The sequence below is a fragment of the Delphinus delphis genome, chromosome 18 (assembly GCF_949987515.2).
Source record: "Delphinus delphis chromosome 18, mDelDel1.2, whole genome shotgun sequence".
Classification (NCBI taxonomy): Eukaryota; Metazoa; Chordata; class Mammalia; order Artiodactyla; family Delphinidae; genus Delphinus; species Delphinus delphis.
Window position 1 is genome coordinate 64455517 of NC_082700.1, and position 19035 is coordinate 64474551.

A 19035-nucleotide genomic window follows, 5' to 3' on the forward strand; every position below is an offset into this window, starting at 1 on the left:
CTCCTTCCAGCGTGGTTTATTAAAAATATTCAAGACTACCCCGAGGATGCTAAAGCAAAGACAGGTATTCCATAGCCCAAAGTAGCTTCCTTCAACTTGTAAATTCAGTCATGCAGGGAAAATCCTCCTCCATAGTGAGCTAAGGTTGCCATTTCCCAGTGACCTATGAATGCTTGGAGTCCTAGCCATTCCTTCAAAAGCCAAAGATTAAACAGACAGAAAAGAATACCTAAAATATCCAAAAAACAAAATGGAGAAATACAGTCCCTTCACCAAGAACTAATATTCCTAAGTTTTCTCATTCGGAGTATTCTCTTCTACCAGGTAGCTACTGGGGGTGTTTTTAAAACATGAGTCCACTGAAGGGGAAGCAGTGTGATCGGTCAACCGAAGGGGAGGTATTTCTAGAAATAACCTACTGGTGTCTGTACTTCACCCAAAACGGGAGCCCATTAACTACAATTCCCATCTTAGTAGGAATATTAGATTTCAGGAATTATCACATAGAAACTAATCTTAAAGAAAAATCTTTCCAAAAAATCAGTAGCTTTTTATTTATTTATTTTATTTATTTTTTTTTTGCGGTACGCGGGCCTCTCACTGTTGTGGCATCTCCCGTTGCAGAGCACAGGCTCTGGATGCGCAGGCCCATTGGCCATGGCTTACGGGCCTAGCCGCTCTGCGGCATGTGAGATCTTCCCGGACCGGGGCACGAACCTGTGTCCCCTGCATTGGCAGGCGGGCTCTCAACCACTGCGCCACCAGGGAAGCCCAAAATCAGTAGCTTTTTAATGTAGGCATCCAATTTTTCTGTGCCGTTAGGCTTAAGATTTTTCCATCTGGAGGAAGAAATTGTTAAGAGTTGACTGTGCATATGAGGCCAACCTGGGGGCAGGAATGAACTGTAAGCAGACACAAGGGATTTTATTGAGGTGGCAGAAATGGTCTAAAACTGTGATAATGGTTGCATACTTTGTAAGTTTATTAAAAATCATGAAATTGCACAGTCAAAATGAGTGAATTTTATGGTATATAAAGTATACCTTGATAAAGATGTTTAATAAAAGAGTCAATGTGTGAACCTCCTAAAATCATGTCATAAGCCTTTTAAATAAGATATTACTCTCTTATTTTTCCCTGTAAAGTCTTCCTTTCTTACTATACCTCAAACCCTCTGGTATCAAATCCTTTTTATCTTATAACCTCTAAAAAACTACCCTCTCCTTCAGTTTCCCTATGCTCTTCATTATTGTGATAAAATTATTTTATACTTAAAAATAAATACTTAAGGGGCTTCCCTGGTGGCGCAGTGGTTGAGAGTCTGCCTGCCGATGCAGGGGACACGGGTTCGTGTCCCGGTCCAGGAAGATCCCACATGCCGCGGAGTGGCTGGGCGCGTGAGCCATGGCCGAGGAGCCTGTGCTCTGCGATGGGAGAGGCCACAACAGTGAGAGGCCCGTGTACCGCAAAAAAAAAAAAAAAAAAAACTTAAGAAATATAATTAGAAGGCAAAACACATAAAACTCAAGTTTTTCTGCAGCTATATATAAGAAAGTGAGAAAGGTGCTTTTCTTCATTCTTCTCTACCTTTTCACATTCCTAAATATATTTGCTTCCTGGGAAGTTTTGGCGACCCAACTGTTTTGACTCTAGCTCCACTGCTTGCTCTCGTGCACCGTATTGGTGGGAATAAGGATGCCTTTGCTGCTGCTTCCCACAGTGATCAGCACCAGGGGACGAGTCATTGGAGAAGCCGGTTGTGCCAGTGTCTCCTTACCCCTTTCCCCCGATGAACTTGAGTGTTTGGAAGGGTCAGATCATTGTATATTATGGTTGTTACACTCAAGAGATTGAAAACCCTGTTTAATTTCTTACTATTGTTATAGCTCAAATCAAATCCAAGTGAAAATGAAGAAAAAGAAGCCCAGTCCCAACTTATCAAATCTGATGAAATGCAGCATTTGCGTTCACAAGCACTTGATGCTTTTGAAAGTTCAGATTATATTGCTGCTATAACCTTCCTTGATAAGGTTTTAGAGGTAAGTTTTTTTTTGCTCTTGCAGCTGACATGCCTAACACTTACTGCTTTTTACTATAAGGTATGTGTATATACTTTGACATGTTATATACCATAAAAAAACCTAGATAGCATAAAATCAGATTGACCCTGGGGTTTTCAGCTCCTAATTGAAAGATGGTGTTTATACAGAACAAAATTTGGGACTGAAAATTTCAGTAAACATACTGAAGGTGCTATGGAGTGGGAGTTGCATATTTTTGTACATTGCCTGCTTTGCTGTTTTCTGTTTGATTTTGCATTTTGGGGGGGCAGGGCAAAAAAACTCTAGGGGTTAGTTAATGGGGCAAAAGATGAAAGAGTTGGTTGAAGAAAAAGGAAAGATGATGTTTGGGAGGAAAGATGAGTGTTTAGAGTGAGAAGTTTCTAGGGAAGAAGGCAGATGAAGAGTTGATAGGATCCAGAGGGTTCTAGATAGGGAAGTCTAAGTCTGCCTCAGCAAGGACTTAATGACAAAGGATGTAATGGTTTCAGAAGGAAGTCTAAAATAATATTCAAATGGAAGCAGTCATAATTCATATTTATTTATCATTTTCATAGCACTTTGTGTAGTCTAATCTTGGCAATAAACTCGATGTATGTAGAATGGCCACTTTTTGATAGTTTTATAGAGGAAATTGTGTGATGTCCAGTGGAATTCACGGTTTACTAAATTATTTTGTTAATGCTTTATCAAGGAAATATAAATTTATGATTTTCACCTTCCAGTAATGAGACTATCCATCTTGACCTAGCTTGTTGTATTTAGTTTATATACAATATTGATTTTGATATCTTACTCTGTGAAAAGTTGACATGACTTTAATACAGCTCTAAGAAATATATAAAGACACTTACACAGGTCTTATTGGTGAGCATTTGGGTTTACATTTTGAAGAATACTAGTGGTGTACTAAACATTGACAACTTTTTGATAAAATGGAAACAGTGAAGCTTCAGCCTTCTCACATTGTTTTTCTCTTTATTTTTGTGATATGCGGATTTAATTTCAAAGAGGTAACATATTTTAAAAGATCATTTAATATAGTTACTGGTAGAATAAAAATACTTTGTGAATTTAGAGCCTAGATTTTATTTTTTGAGACTAGAAATTAGAATTGTTAACTACAAAAATCCAGTTAGAAAATATTCTCTTCAAAATCAAATACAGTAGGGCTTCCCTGGTGGCACAGTGGTTAAGAATTCACCTGCCAATACAGGGGACACGGGTTCGAGCCCTGGTCTGAGAAGATCCCACATGCTGCAGAGCAGCTGAGCTTGTGCGCAACTGCTGAGCCTGTGCTCTAGAGCCCGCGTATCACAACTACTGAAGCCCACGTGCCTAGAGCCCTTGCTTCGCAATAGGAGAGGAGAGGCCACCGCAATGAGAAGCCTGCACAACGCAGCAGAGAGTGGTCCCACTCGCCGCAACTGGAGAAAAGCCCATGTGCAGCAACGAAGACCCAACACGGCCAAAAATAAAAAATTAAATAAAATAAATAAATTTATATAAAAAAATCAAATATACTTCACTGGGAACCACCTTCTAATAGTAAATACCATGTTTTCTTACTTTCAGTGTTTTAGAATTATATAACTGAAAGGGGTAGGGAAAGGGCCTTGTTAGTACATATATCCCTTACCCCATTGGAATTTATTTAAGACATCTGTGGAGAAATTATTTTGTCACATCTCATTATTTTTGTCACATCTAAATTGTATTAGACTTTTTAATATTACTTACAATATAGGAGTCATCACATTAATTGAGGATGTTTTATGTTGATAAATATGTAGATAAAATATATCAGGTGCAAGTATGAATGTGCATAATTTACTGTTTCTTTAAGTCTAGTTCTTTTGTTTCTCAAGGTTTGTGTTTGGGATGCAGAATTACGGGAACTTCGAGCTGAATGTTTTATAAAAGAAGGGGAACCTAGGAAAGCGATAAGTGATTTAAAAGCTGCATCAAAATTGAAGAATGATAATACTGAGGCATTTTATAAAATCAGCACACTGTACTATGAGCTAGGAGACCATGAACTATCTCTCAGGTCAGTTCTAGTAACATACACATCTCCTCATCTTTTTATTGTTTGCAGTAAGAGAATACTCCCATTTTCTTTTTAACTTTAATAAAATTATGGTTAAGGCTTTTTTATGTATCTATAATTTTGTGTTATCTCTTAAGTTATTCTGCTTCCACATTAGTTCTTTTCATACTTCATGAAATAATAAATAGGGTATTACATTTGCAGAAGCAAAATAGTGTTTGTTATATATCTCTACTTAAGTCATTTGAACTAGAATTAATAAATGTGTGTGCATAATACAGTGTCGTATATAACAGTGTATGATAAATTATTGTCAGTATATTTTAATTGTTACAGACAAAAAATACCTTTTGTTGTGATTTCTATATTTAGTATGAAAAACCATTTATTGATTATTTTTACTTGGAGTATTTTCCTTTTTTTAATCCATGAACAGTGAAGTTCGTGAATGTCTTAAACTTGACCAGGATCATAAAAGGTGTTTTGCACACTATAAACAAGTCAAGAAACTTAATAAGCTGATTAAGTCAGCTGAAGAGCTCATCAAAGAAGGCAGGTAAGACTATGCTTGTGTAGAGGATCTCACCTTCCCTCATATGTCTGGTTGTGGCCACAAAAGAACAACTGAACTGCTTGCTCTTACTTCTTGCCGTTGAGGGTGGAGTATCTTAGATGGCATTGAGCCTTAGCAAAACTACAATTGTACACTTTTTGAATAAGGCAGAATATAAATAATGGTAACTACATAGTATTCTTTTTTAAATTTATTTACAATTTGTTTATTTGTTTATTTTCAGCTGTGTTGGGTCTTCATTGATGCGTGTGGGCTTTCTCTAGTTGCAGCCAGCGGGGTTGTTGTGGTGCGCAGGCTTCTCATTGCGGTGGCTTCTTTTGTTGAGAGCACAGGCTCCAGGTGCACGGCCTCAGTAGTTGTGGCACGCGGGCTTAGTTGCTCCGCGGCATGTGGGATCTTCCAGAACCAGGGCTCAAACCCGTGTCCTGGCAGACGGATTCTTACCACTGTGCCACCAGGGAAGTCCCTGCATAATATTCTTACCAGCAGATTTATTTTATATTTCACCAACTATTTACTGAATTTTTCCTGTATCAGGAACTGACTATGTACTGGGGGGTGCAGAAATGAATATGAATAGTAGTGTTTGGTCTTAAGACGCTGGTAGTTTAGTGTGGGAGACAGGCACATAAATTGATTATTAAAAGGTAATATACATCTAGAGTGATAGCGATGTATACAGAGTATGCAGACATTTCCTCTCAGTACAGGATTCTGGGTTAACAGTTCTTTTGTTACAGCAGCTGAAAAATATTGTGCCATTTCTTTCTGGCTTCCATGGTTCCTGATGAGAAATCCATTGTCATTCTAATTGTTTTTTCCCTAAAGATAAGGAGTTATTTTCCTCTGACTGCTTTTCAGATTATTTCCTTGTCTTTAGTTTTCAGAAGTTTAATTATGATATATCTCAGCATGGATTTCTTTGTGTTTATCCTGTTTGGCGTATCCTTAGCTTCTAGAATATGTAGGTTTATGTCTCTTGTCAAATTTTGGGAAGTTTCCAGCCATTATTTCTGGGAATACTTTTTCAGCCCTGCCCTCTCTCTATTTTCCTTCTTAGACTCTAATTAACATAAATGTTAGAGTTTTTGTTTTAGCCCTACAGTCCCTGAGGCTCTGTTTATTTTTCTTTTTCAGTTCATTTTCTCTGTTGTTCAGATTTGGTAATTTCTATTCTTCCAATTCACTGATTCTTTTCTCTGTCCCCTACATTCTGCTCTTGAGCACATGTGGTGAGCAATTTATTTCAGTTTTTATACTTTTCAGTTCTAAAAATTCTATTTGGAATGTTCATATCTTCTATTTCTTTGCTGAGACTTTCCATTTCTTTGCTGAGGCATTCTATTTTTTCATTTGCTTTAAGCATGTTTGTTAATTGCTGCTTTTTTCATGGCTGCTTTAACATCTCTGTCCTCTTGGTGTTGGTTTGAGATCTTCCTGTTTCTTGGTATGATGATTAGTTTGTTTTTTTGCGGTACACGGGCCTCTCATTGTTGTGGCCTCTCCCATTGCGGAGCACAGGCTCCAGATGTGCAGGCTCAGCGGCCATGGCTCACGGGCCCAGCCACTCCATGGCACGTGGGATCTTCCCAGACTGGGGTACGAACCCGTGTCCCCTGCATCGGCAGGTGGACCCCCAACCACTGCGCCACCAGGGAAGCCCTGATGATTAGTTTTTAATTGAAACCTGGATATGTTCATTTTATAAGATACTGTATTTTATTTAAATCTTCTGTTTTGGGTGGCTTTTCCTGACATTGTTCCAGCAAAGTGAGCATGAGGGCCTGGGGGGTAGGCACAACCTCGTTAACTGCCAGATTGAGGTAGAAGTTTCCCACTTGGCCTTCATTGCTATTCGAGGTGTGGGATTGTCACTGCTGCTTGGTGTGGGTAAGAGTTTTGGGGACTCAGTTCTGGCCATGGATGAAAGTTTTGGCTCCCAACGTGGCATTCTCCGACACCACCTTGCTTGGGTGTGGACACACCTCATTACAGGCTCACCAGGGAAGAAGTCTAGGCTCTCCAGTTGACCTGCTGATGTTGGTGGGGGTGGGATCATAATTTTCTTGTCTCCCCCTTTCTTAGTCTTTTCATATTAAAAAAAAGGACATACAATGTCCAGGATATTTACACAGGTATCTAGGTAGAGGAATTGGGGAAGGTACATCTACTCCACCTTTCCAGAAGCTACCTTTTTTTGTTTTTTTAAAGTGAAGTGCATTATTTTCTAATTGAACTTTTAATTTCTAATTGTAGTTTCACACATAGTTTTAAGAAATAGAGCGAGGTCTCGCATACTCTGTATAATTTCCTACAATTGTACCATCTTGGAAATCTATAGAACAGTATCCCAACTAGGATTTTGACATTGATGTCTAGCTTTTGCTTTAAGTTTTGTATTTAAACCTATATTTTAATACAGTGGCATTTAAATTTGAAGATTGCAGCACTTTGGGAATAATGTGCCACAATGGCATGTAAATGCAGCTTGCGTTGGGTGGGCCAAAAAGTGCCTTCGGTTTTTTAACTAAAAATAAAAGACACATTTTTCATTTTCACCAAGAACGTTATTGAACAACGTATTCACCCTTTTTTTCCACTACCTTCTGCCATTTTTCAGGCAACGTCATAATTCCATCTACCAAAACCTTTTTATCTTTTTGAGCAAAGAACTGTTCCAGGTGCCTTTTACAGTCTTCCAGGAAATTGAAATTTTTTCTGTTAACAGAATTTTGTAAAGACCGGAATAAATGAAAATCTGAAGGTGCAATGTCTGGTGAATATGGTGGATGAATCAGGACTTCCCAGCCAAGCTGTAACAGTTTTTGCCTGGTCATCAAAGAAACATATGCGGTCTTGTGTTATCCTGATGGAAGATTATGTGTTTTCTGTTGATTAATTCTGGGTGCTTTTCGTGGAGTGCTGCTTTCAGTTGGTCTAATTGGGAGCAGTACTTGTTGGAATTAATCGTTTGGTTTTCCAGAAGGAGCTCATAATAGAGGACGCCCTTCCAATCCCACCGTATACACAACATCATCTTCTTTGGATGAAGACGGGCCTTTGGTGTAGTTGGTGGTGATGCGTTTCGCTTGCCCCACGATCTCTTCCGTTCCACATTACTGTACAGTATCCCCTTTTCATCGCCCGTCACAATTTGTTTTAAAAATGGAACGTTTTCATTACGTTTCAGTTGAGAATTGCATGTGGAAATATGGTCAAGAAGGTTTTTTTCGCTTAACTTACGTGGAACCGAAACATCAAAGTGATTCACATAACCAAGCTGGCGCAAACGATTTTCAACATTTGATTTGGATATTTTGAGTATGTTGGCTATCTTCCGCATGGTATAATGTTGACTGCTCTCAGTTTTTGTTTCTATTTGATCGCTGTCAACTTCAACTGGTCTACCCGACCGTGGAGCATCATCCAGTGAGAAATCTCCAGCATGAAACTTTGCAAACCACTTTTGACATGTTCAGTCGGTCACAGCACCTTCTCCATACACTGCACAAAACTTTTTGTGCATTTCAGTTGCATTTTTACCTTTCTTGAAATAATAAAGCATAATATGCTGAAAATGTTGCTTTTTTTCTTCCATCTTCAACATTTAAATGGCTACACAAAAATTCACCAATTTTTTTTTTTTTTTTGGCGGTACGCGGGCCTCTCACTGTTGTGGCCTCTCCCGTTGCGGAGCACAGGCTCCGGACGCGCAGGCTCAGTGGCCATGGCTCGCGGGGCCCAGCTGCTCCGCGGCATGTGGGATATTGCCGGACCAGGGCACGAACCTGTATCCCCTGCATCGGCAGGCGGACTCTCAACCACTGTGCCACCAGGGAAGCCCACCAATTTTGATCTTTTTTTAAATGCACACTGATATGACAGCTGTCACATACAGTCTAACATAATTGTTTCAAATGAAGTTAAAGACAACTAAGTGCTACTAGAGCCATCTATGGAAAAAACTGAACGAACCTTTTGGCCAACCCAACAGTTTGCCATTAATGAGGAGAGTAACAATGCATAACATGACTAGTACTTTCCACCGGTTTAAAAAAATGCTGAAATAGCTTTTATTGTTCTTAGAAAGCTAGTAATGTTGGGAATTTAAGCAGGTTTCTTGTCCGCGGAGTAAGTAAGCCTGTGCGCCACAACTACTGACCCCGCGTGCCACAACTACTGAAGCCCGTGCGCCTAGAGCCCATGCTCCTCAACAAGAGAAGCCACTGCAATGAGAAGCCCGCACACCGCAATGAAGAATAGCCCCCGCTCGCCACAGCTAGAGAAAAGTCCACGTGTGGCAATGAAGACCCAATGCAGCCAAAAATAAATAAAATTAAAAAAAAAAAGGTTACCTACTGTATGATTACATTTATATAGCATTCATGAAATAAAATTATAGAGGTGGTAAACAGATGAGAAATTGCTGAGGGTTAGGGAGCAGGATGATGTGTAACTATAAAGGGATGGCATGAAGGAACCTTACAGAGGTGGAGTAGAGCTGTATCTTCATTGTGGTGATGGTTACACGAATCTACACATGTGATAAAACTATATAAAACTACGTATACTCACACACATACATATACACACACAACTAAGTGAGTAGAAAACTGTTGAAATCTCCAAAAAAAATAAAAAGCAGGTTTCTTCTGCAAGGAATTACAATGTACTTAGATTTGAATATTGATATTTGTTATATAAAATAACATGTAATGGGCGCTGTTATTTCATCAAAGTGTGTAGTAACTAAGAAAGAAAACCTGATCTCTGTTTTGCTGAAAGTATAAGCCTTGTATAGTCGGACTTTAACAAAGTGTTTTCCTCAGTTTCAAAATCATGAGCACTTTTCTGTAGAGAATTCATCATTTGGTTTGATGGGTACTCACAGGTATGCTTTGATTTATCCAGATACATTTTCTGTGGTCATGTGTGTTATCTCCCAACTCTTAATTGCAGAGAGAACCTTCCTTGCTACTGTAGATTAATAAGGTAGAAGCAGTCTTTGAAGGGATGTGCTCATTCAGGTCAATTGATTTAAGTAACATATAGTGAAGAATAGAGGGTCGTTTCTTTAGCTCTGGAAATAGAATTTCATTTTTTACTCATCATGATTTGCTCATTTAACAGATACACAGATGCGACCAGCAAATATGAATCTGTCATGAAAACAGAGCCAAGTGTTTCTGAGTATACAATTCGTTCAAAAGAAAGGATTTGCCACTGCTTTTCGAAGGTAACTGTTGACTCACTCCCAGAATTGTAAAAACTTGACATTGTGGAAAACAACTATAAATTCTTTTCTCACACTTACTTTTAGGATGAGAAGCCTGTTGAAGCTATTCGAGTGTGTTCGGAAGTTTTACAGATGGAACCTGACAATGTGAACGCTCTGAAAGACCGAGCAGAGGCCTATTTAATAGAAGAGATGTACGATGAAGGTAAATCTTTGAGGAATTTGATTTGCGATACCTAAAAGTTGTTATATGTGCAATTAGCACCTGTTTAACATCCTTTTGTTTAGAACAAGTTTACCAGAGTACCTGGAAATGTTGGCAATTTTAGAAAAATGGCAGAGAACCTGAAAATTATTCTTTCTTGGTGGAACATGAAAACTATACCATATAAGGAAAGAGTTCTGCTGTTGACACCAGTACAGTGGAATATAAAAATAAATATTTTAACTTTCTTTGTTGGAGACAAGTTAGAAAAGATATATAACAAGGTAGAAAATTTAAATTATAGATCTCATATCATCCAGAGGTAATCACTGCTTGTTTTGGATTTACACCTTTCAGACTTTATGCATATGTATGAGTGTGTATTTTATGCATACATATTCTACGCATGTATGCAGTATATATATTCTACCTACAGCAGACATACATGTGACATATATGCGTAAATATAAAATGATCCTCTGTGACCCCTAAGCTGTTTAGTAAATGTTAGGATACCTGCTTACCGAACTTTGTTCAAGTTGAAGTAGCAGAGAGAGAGATTCCTGCTAGATGTTGTAAGGACCTTGAATAAAGGCAGTGGCCTATTTTTGGAAGATAACTAAGGGAAATACAGTAATTGTATAGAATCCTTTCATATATATATATATATATATATATATATTTATCTTTCATATATTTTGTTTTGTGATCTTTTTCATGTGACATTATGCTATAAACATTTAAATGAGATGATTTTGAAAAGAAGTGAGTCTTAGAGCCCTTAATGAAAAGTTTTTGTTTCAAATCAAGTAAAGCGTTTTGTTTTCTTTATTTATTTTTAACATCTTTATTGGAGTATAATTGCTTTACAATGGTGTGTTAGTTTCTGCTTTATAACAAAGTGAATCAGCTATACATATACTTATATCCCCATATCTCCTTCCTCTTGCGTCTCCCTCCCACCCTCCCTATCCCACCCCTCGAGGTGGTCACAAAGCACCGAGCTGATCTCAATGTGCTATGCGGCTGCTTCCCAGTAGCTATCTAGTTTACATTTGGTAGTGTATATATGTCCATGCCACTCTCTCACTTCATCCCAGCTTACCCTTCCCCCTCCCTGTGTCCTCAAGTCCATACTCTTATGTCTGTGTCTTTATTCCTGTTATGCCCCTAGGTTCTTCAGAACCATTTTGTTTTTTTTTTAGATTTCCATATATATGTGTTAGCATACGGTATTTTTTTTTTCTCTTTCTGACTTACTTCACTCTGTATGACAGTCTCTAGGTCCATCCACCTCACTACAAATAACTCAATTTCATTTCTTTCTATGGCTGAGTAATACTCCATTGTATATATGTGCCACATCTTCTTTATCCATTCATCTGTCGATGGACACTTAGGTTGCTTCCAAGTCCTGGCTATTGTAAACAGTGCTGTAATGAACATTGTGGTACATGACTCTTTTTGAATTATGGTTTACTCAGGGTATATGCCCAGTAGTAGGATTGCTGGGTCGCATGGTAGTTCTATTATTAGTTTTTTTAAGGAACCTCCATACTGTTCTTCATAGTGGCTGTATCAGTTTACATTCCCACCAGCAGTGTAAGAGGATTCCCTTTTCTCCACACCCTCTCCAGCATGTATTGTTTGTCGATTTTTTGATGGGCATTCTGATTGGTATGAGGTGATACCTCACTGTAGTTTTGATTTTCATTTCTCTAATGATTAGTGATGTTGAGCATCCTTTCATGTGTTTGTTGGATATCTGTATATCTTCTTTGGAGAAATGTCTATTTAGGTCTTCTGCCCATTTTTGGATTGGGTTGTTTGTTTTTTTTGATATTGAGCTGCACGAGCTGCTTATAAATTTTGGAGATTAATCCTCTGTCAGTTCCTTCATTTGCAAATATTTCCTGTCATTCTGAGGGTTGCCTTGCATCCCGTTTATGGTTTCCTTTGCTGTGCAAAAACTTTTAAGTTTCATTAGGTTCCATTTGTCTATTTTTTTCCATTTTTCTAGGAGGTGGGTCAAAAAGGATCTTGCTGTGATTTATGTCATAGAGTGTTCTGCCTATGTTTTCCTCTAAGAGTTTTATAGTGTCTGGCCTTACATTTAGGTCTTTAATCCATTTTGAGTTTATTTTTGTGTATGGTGTGAGGGAATGTTCTAATTTCATTCTTTTACATGTAGCTGTCCAGTTTTCCCAGCACCACTTATTGAAGAGGCTGTCTTTTCTCCATTGTATATCCTTGCCTCCTTTATCAAAGATAAGGTGACCGTATGTTCGTGCGTTTATCTCTGGGCTTTCTATCCTATTCCATTGATCCATATTTCTGTTTTTGTGCCAGTACCATACTGTCTTGATTACTGTAGCTTTGTAGTATATTCTGCAGTCAGGAAGCCTGATTCCTCCAGCTCTGTTTTTTCCTCAAGATTGCTTTGGCTATTCGTGGTCTTTTGTGTTTCCATACAAATTGTGCACTTTTTTGTTCTAGTTCTGTGAAAAATGCCATTGGTAGTTTGATAGGGATTGCATTGAATCTATAGATTACTTTGTGTAGTATAGTCATTTTCAGAATGTTGATCCTTCCAGTCCAAGAACATGGTCTATCTCTCCATCTGTTTGTATCCTCTTTAATTTCTTTCATCAGTGTCTTATAATTTTCTGCATACAGGTCTTTTGTCTCCTTAGGTAGCTGTATTCCTAGGTATTTTATTCTTTTCGTTGCAGTGGTAAATGGGAGCGTTTCCTTAATTTCTCTTTCAGATTTTTATCATTAGTGTATAGGAATGCAAGAGATTTCTGGGCATTAATTTTGTATCCTGCTCCTTTACCAAATTCATTGATTGGCTCTAGTAGTTTTCTGGTAGCATCTTTAGGATTCTCTATGTATAGTATCATGTCATCTGCAAACAGTGACAGCTTTACATCTTCTTTTCTGATTTGGATTCCTTTTATTTCTTTTTCTTCTCTGATTGCTGTGGCTAAAACTTCCAAAACTATGAGACTGGACAACCTTGTCTGGTTCCTGATCTTACAGGAAATGGTTTCAGTTTTTCACCACTGAGAACAATGTTGGCTGTGGGTTTGTCATATATGGCCTTTATTATGTTGAGGTAAATTCCCTCTATGCCTACTTTCTGGAGGGTTTTTATCATAAATGGGTGTTGAATTTTGCCAAAAGCTTTTTCTGCATCTTTTGAGATGATCATATGGTTTTTCTACTTCAATTTGTTAATATGGAGTATTGCATTGATTGATCTGCATATATTGAAGAATCCTTGCACTCCTGGGATAAACCCCACTTGATCATGGTGTGTGAGCCTTTTCATGTGCTACTGGATTCCGTTTGCTAGTATTTTGTTGAGGATTTCTGCATCTATTTTCATCAGTGATATTGGCCTGTAGTTTTCTTTCTTTGTGACATCTTTGTCTGGTTTTGGTATCAGGGTGATGGTGGCCTCGTAGAATGAGTTTGGGAGTGTTCCTCCCTCTGCTATATTTTGGAAGAGTTTGAGAAGGATAGGTGTTAGCTCTTCTCTAAATGTTTGATAGAATTCGCCTGTGAAGCTATCTTGTCCTGGGCTTTTGTTTGTTGGAAGATTTTTAATCAGTTTCAATTTCAGTGCTTGTGATTTGTCTGTTTATATTTTCTGTTTTTCCTGGTTCAGTCTCGGAAGGTTGTGCTTTTCTAAGAATTTGTCCATTCCTTCCAGGTTGTACATTTTATTGGCATATAGTTGCTTGTATTAAACTCTCATGATCCTTTGTATTTCTGCAGTGTCAGTTGTTACTTCTCCTTTTTTATTTCTAATTCTAGTGATTTGAGTCTTCTCCCTTTTTTTCTTGGTGAGTCTGGCTAATGGTTTATGAACTTTGTTTATCTTCTCAAAGAACCAGCTTTAGTTTTATTGATCTTTGCTATTGTTTCCTTCATTTGTTTTTTCATTTATTTCTGATCTGATCTTTCTGATTTCTTTCCTTCGCCTAACTTTGGCGTTTTTTTGTTCTTCTTTCTCTAATTGCTTTAGGTGTAAGGTTAGGTTGTTTATTTGAGATGTTTCTTGTTTTCTTGAGGTAGGATTGTATTGCTATAAACTTTACTCTTAGAACTGCTTTTGCTGCATCCTATGGGTTTTGGGTCATTGTGCTTTCATTATCATTTGTTTCTAGGTACCTTTTGATTTCCCCTTTGATTTCTTCAGTGATCTGTTGGTTATTTAGTAGTGTATTGTTTAGCCTCCATGTATTTGTATTTTTTACAGATTTTTTCCTGTAATTGATATCTAGTCTTATAGCGTTGTGGTCGGAAAAGACACTTGATACGATTTCAATTTTCTTAAATTTTTCAAGGCTTGATTTGTGACCCAAGATATGATCTATCCTGGAGAATGTACCATGAGCACTTGAGAAGAAAGTGTATTCTGTTGTTTTTGGATGGAATGTCCTATAAATATCAATTAGGTCCATCTTTTTTTAATGTATCATTTAAAGTTTGTGTTTCCTTATTTATTTTCATTTTGGATGATCTGTCCATTGGTGAAAGTGGGGTGTTTAATTCCCCTACTATTAATTGTGTTACTGTCAATATCCCCTTTTATGGCTGTTAGCATTTGCCTTATGTATTGAGATGCTCTTATATTGGATTCATAAGTGTTTACAATTGTTATATCTTCTTCTTGAATTGATCCTTTCTTGAATTGATCCCAAAGTGTCCTTCTTTGTCTCTCGTAATAGTCTTTATTTTAAAGTCTATTTTGTCTGATACGAGATTTGCTACTCCAGCTTTATTTTGATTTCCATTTGTGTGGAATATCGTTTTCCATCCCCTCACTTTCAGTCTGTATGTGTCCCTAGGTCTGAAGTTGGTCTCTTGTAGACATCATATATATGGGTCTTTTTTTGTATCCATTCAGCCAGTCAGTGTCTTTTGGTTGGAGCATTTAATCCATTTACATTTAAGGTAGTTATTGATATGTGTGTTCCTATTACCATTTTCTTAATTGTTTTGGGTTTGTTATTGTAGGTCTTTTCCTTCTCTTGTGTTTCCTACCTAGAGCAGTTCCTTTAGCATTTGTTGTAAAGCTGGTGTGGTGGTGTTGAATTCTCTTAGCTTTTGCTTGTCAATAAAGGTTTTAAGTTTTCTGTCGAATCTGAATGAGATCCTGCTGGGTAGAGTAATGTTGGTTGTAGGTTTTTCCATTTCATCACTTTTAATATGTCTTGCCACTCCCTTCTGGCTTGCAGAGTTTCTGCTGAAAGATCAGTTGTTAACCATATGGGGATTCCCAGGTATGTTATTTGATGTTTTTCCCTTGCTGCTTTTTTTTCTTTCTTTCTTTTTTTTTTTTGCAGTACACGGGCCTCTCACTGTTGTGGCCTCTCCCGTTGCGGAGCACAGGCTCCGGACGCACAGGCTCAGCAACCATGGCTCACGGGCCCAGCTGCTCCACAGCATGTGGGATCTTCCCGGACCGGGGCACGAACCCGTGTCCCCTGCATCGGCAGGCAGACTCTCAACCACTGCGCCACCAGGGAAGCCCTTCCCTTGCTACTTTTAATATTTTTTGTTTGTATTTAGTTTTTGATAGTTTGATTAATATGTGTCTTGGAGTGTTTCCCCTTGGGTTTATCCTGTTTGGGACTCTCTGTGCTTCCTGGACTTGATTGACTATTTTTTTTCCCCATATTAGGGAATTTTTCAACTATAATCTCTTCAAATTAAATGTTTTCTCAGTCTCTTTCTTTTTCTCAGACTCTTATAATTCAAATGTTGGTGCATTTATTGTTGTCCCAGAGGTCCCTGAGACTCTACTCAATTCTTTTCATTCTTATTTCTGTATTCTGCTCTGCAGTAGTTATTTCCACTATTTTATCTTCCAGGTCACTTATCCATTCTTCTGTCTCAGTTATTCTGCTATTGATTCTTTCTAGAGATTTTTTTTTTTTTTTTTTTTTTGCTATACGCGGGCCTCTCACTGTTGTGGCCTCTCCCATTGCAGAGCACAGGCTCCGGACGCGCAGGCTCAGCGGCCATGGCTCACGGGCCCAGCCGCTCCGTGGCATGAGGGATCTTCCTGGACCGGGGCACGAACTCGTGTCCCCTGCATCGGCAGGCAGACTCTCAACCACTGCGCCACCAGGGAAGCCCCTAGAGAAGTTTTAATTTCATTTATTGTGTTGTTCATCAGTGTTTGTTTGCTCTCTAGTTCTTCTAGGTCCTTGTTAAACGTTTTTTATATTTTCTCCTTTCCATTTCCAAGATTTTGGATCATCTTTACTATCATTACTCTGAATTCTTTTTCAGGTAGACTGCCTATTTGCTTTTCATTTGCTAGGTCTGGTGCGTTTTTACTTTTCTTCTTTATCTGCTGTGTGTTCCTCTGTCTTCTCATTTTGCTTAACTGACTGTGTTTGGGGGTTTCCTTTTCACAGGCTGCAGGTTCGTAGTTCCTGTGTTTTTTTTGATGTCTGCCCCCAGTGGCTAAGGTTGGTTCAGTGGGTTGTGTAGGCCTCCTGGTGGAGGGGACTGGTTCTTGCGTTCTGGTGGATGAGGCTGGATCTTGTCTTTCTGGTGGGCAGGACCATATCCAGTGGTGTGTTTTGGGGTGTCTGTGACCTTATTATGATTTTAGACAGCCTCTCTGCCAGTGGGTGGGGTTTTGTTTCTGTCTTGCTAGTTGTTTGGCATAGGGTGTCCAGCACTGGAGCTTGCTGGTTATTGAGTGGAGCTGGGTCTTAGCTCTGAGATGGAGATCTCTTGGAGAGCTTTTGCTGTTTGATATTATGTGGAGCCGGGAGGTCTCTCATGGACCAGTGTCCTGAACTCGGCTCTCCCACCTCAGAGGCACAGGCCTGACACCTGGCCGTAGCACGAAGACCCGGCCGGAGCATGAAGACCCTGTCAGCCACACGGATGGCTGGCAGGTTGGTACTAACTGTTGGCAGGCGGCCTCAGTTCCTCTTAGACCACTCCATACGGCTGCTTGAGTGTCCTCACAGAATGGTAGCTGGATTCTGCTTGAAGGGAGACAAGTAAGGGGTGACCCAGAGCCGACTGTGTGTATTGGTGGTGGTGCCGGAGCAGGGGTTAGAGAGCAAGTAAAGCATTTTAAATCAAAACCAGTAAGTGTATTTTTCTGGTGAAACTTGGTTTGTGATACTCTTTTTTCTTTTCCACAATTAATTGCTGCATATTTATTTAATGAAGTTTGCAGCTATTTTATTTTATTTCATTTTTTTTCACATTTAATTTTTTTTTTTTTTGGTGGTACGCGGGCCTCTCACTGTTGTGGCCTCTCCCATTGTGGAGCACAGGCTCCGGACGCGCAGGCTCAGCGGCCATGGCTCACGGGCCCAGTGGCTCCGCGGTATGTGGGGTCTTCCTGCACCGGGGCACGAACCCGTGTCCCCTGCATCAGCAGGCGGACTCAACCACTGCGCCACCAGGGAAACCCACATTTAATATTTTTATTAATTTCCATGAGAAGAGGTACAACATTGGCAATGTTTATATATATATTTTCCACATACACGCACTGTATTTTATTTTTACAAGAGATAAATAAACTGACACCAAGCATTGTAAGTGGATGACCACAACAAAAGCAACAATGATTGCAGTTACCAAACACGAAACACACTCATAATGTCGTAATATTGACATTCAGTCCAGTAATCGTCCTTTGTAACAGCTCCTTTACTTTGCAGTGAAAATTGATTTGTGTATTTTTTGCCTGAGTCCTTGGGGGATTTTTTTTTTTTATTCAAACAAAGTCACAAAAATTATAATCATCCTCATCAGTTCACTCAGTCCCATGTAATTAATTTTTTTTCATCTTGATCTTTTGTTAGCACTTTTATGAATTCATCAGTTTTCCATTAGAGTTCTGAAAATGCTTATTCATTCAGTTCAGCAGTATAGTCAGTTACCAGAAACCTGTTCTTGTCAGTCTTTTCCATGAATTCCTTGAAGATGAAACCCTTTTATAGGAACATTTTTGCAAAAGCATCAGAGTACACCCAGAACTCTGTAAATGACAAGAGACTTAAAAATGACCACAGTTAAAGATTTGATGAAAGTTCATAATAATGCAATTGACAAGGAAATTTAGTTATTTCTGAGATATACATTTTAAAGTAATAACTGGAATTATGACTTATAGCATTATACCAGAACATATAAGATTTTTAGAAATTTCATGTAATGTCTGAAACATTTATATTAACATATTTCCATACAAATAACCTAAAGAAAGTTTAGTATTAGTTGTTTTTGTTTTTTTATACTGCAGATTCTTATTAGTCATCAATTTTATACACATCAGTGTATATATGTCAATCCCAGTCGCCCAGTTCAGCACACCCCCATCTCCACCCCACCATGGTTTTCACCCCTTGGTGTCCATACGTTTGTTCTCTACATCTGTGTCTCAACTTCTGTGCAGCTATTTTAAATGTAGTAAGAATGCATTGCAGCAATGATAAAACCTATACTAAGATACAGATAACTACACTTATAATTGAGAAAGGTTTGTGGTACTCATTTTTAAGGCAAACTGATCATTTACTTTTTTCCTGCTTTAATTTAAAAAGAATCTTGCTTCTAAATGGTTTCCTGGGAGTGTTGACAACTCTGGTTGCACTGTGGGACATTTGTATACTATAGTCTTTGAGGTCTGATTGAGGCTTGAAATGTATGCGATCAAAATGATGAGCTTTCAGAGCCACAAGAATGCATCAGTAAGGCATGTGGTCTACATAGATTCCTTTCGCATACTTGCTCTTTTCACTTTTGAGCTCCTAGATGGCTATATTCTAGGATTTTGCATTCCAGTTAGTTATTGGAATGCTTCATCAAAGTGTACTTTTCTTATCTGTATGTGAACCCTCAGCTCTAACTGTGAAA

The 19035-nt window shown here is 38.6% G+C and overlaps 1 protein-coding gene across 1 annotated transcript in view; it reads left to right on the forward strand.

The window, feature by feature from the left end:
• DNAJC3 (DnaJ heat shock protein family (Hsp40) member C3) overlaps positions 1-19035 on the forward strand; it is an 83584-nt gene that overhangs the window by 43385 nt on the left and 21164 nt on the right. Inside the window, exons 5-9 of the mRNA XM_059995736.1 lie at positions 1887-2039; positions 3929-4110; positions 4547-4666; positions 9815-9920; positions 10005-10125. Of these exons, the coding sequence (XP_059851719.1) occupies positions 1887-2039; positions 3929-4110; positions 4547-4666; positions 9815-9920; positions 10005-10125 (682 nt within the window). The remainder of the gene's footprint in view (positions 1-1886; positions 2040-3928; positions 4111-4546; positions 4667-9814; positions 9921-10004; positions 10126-19035) is intronic.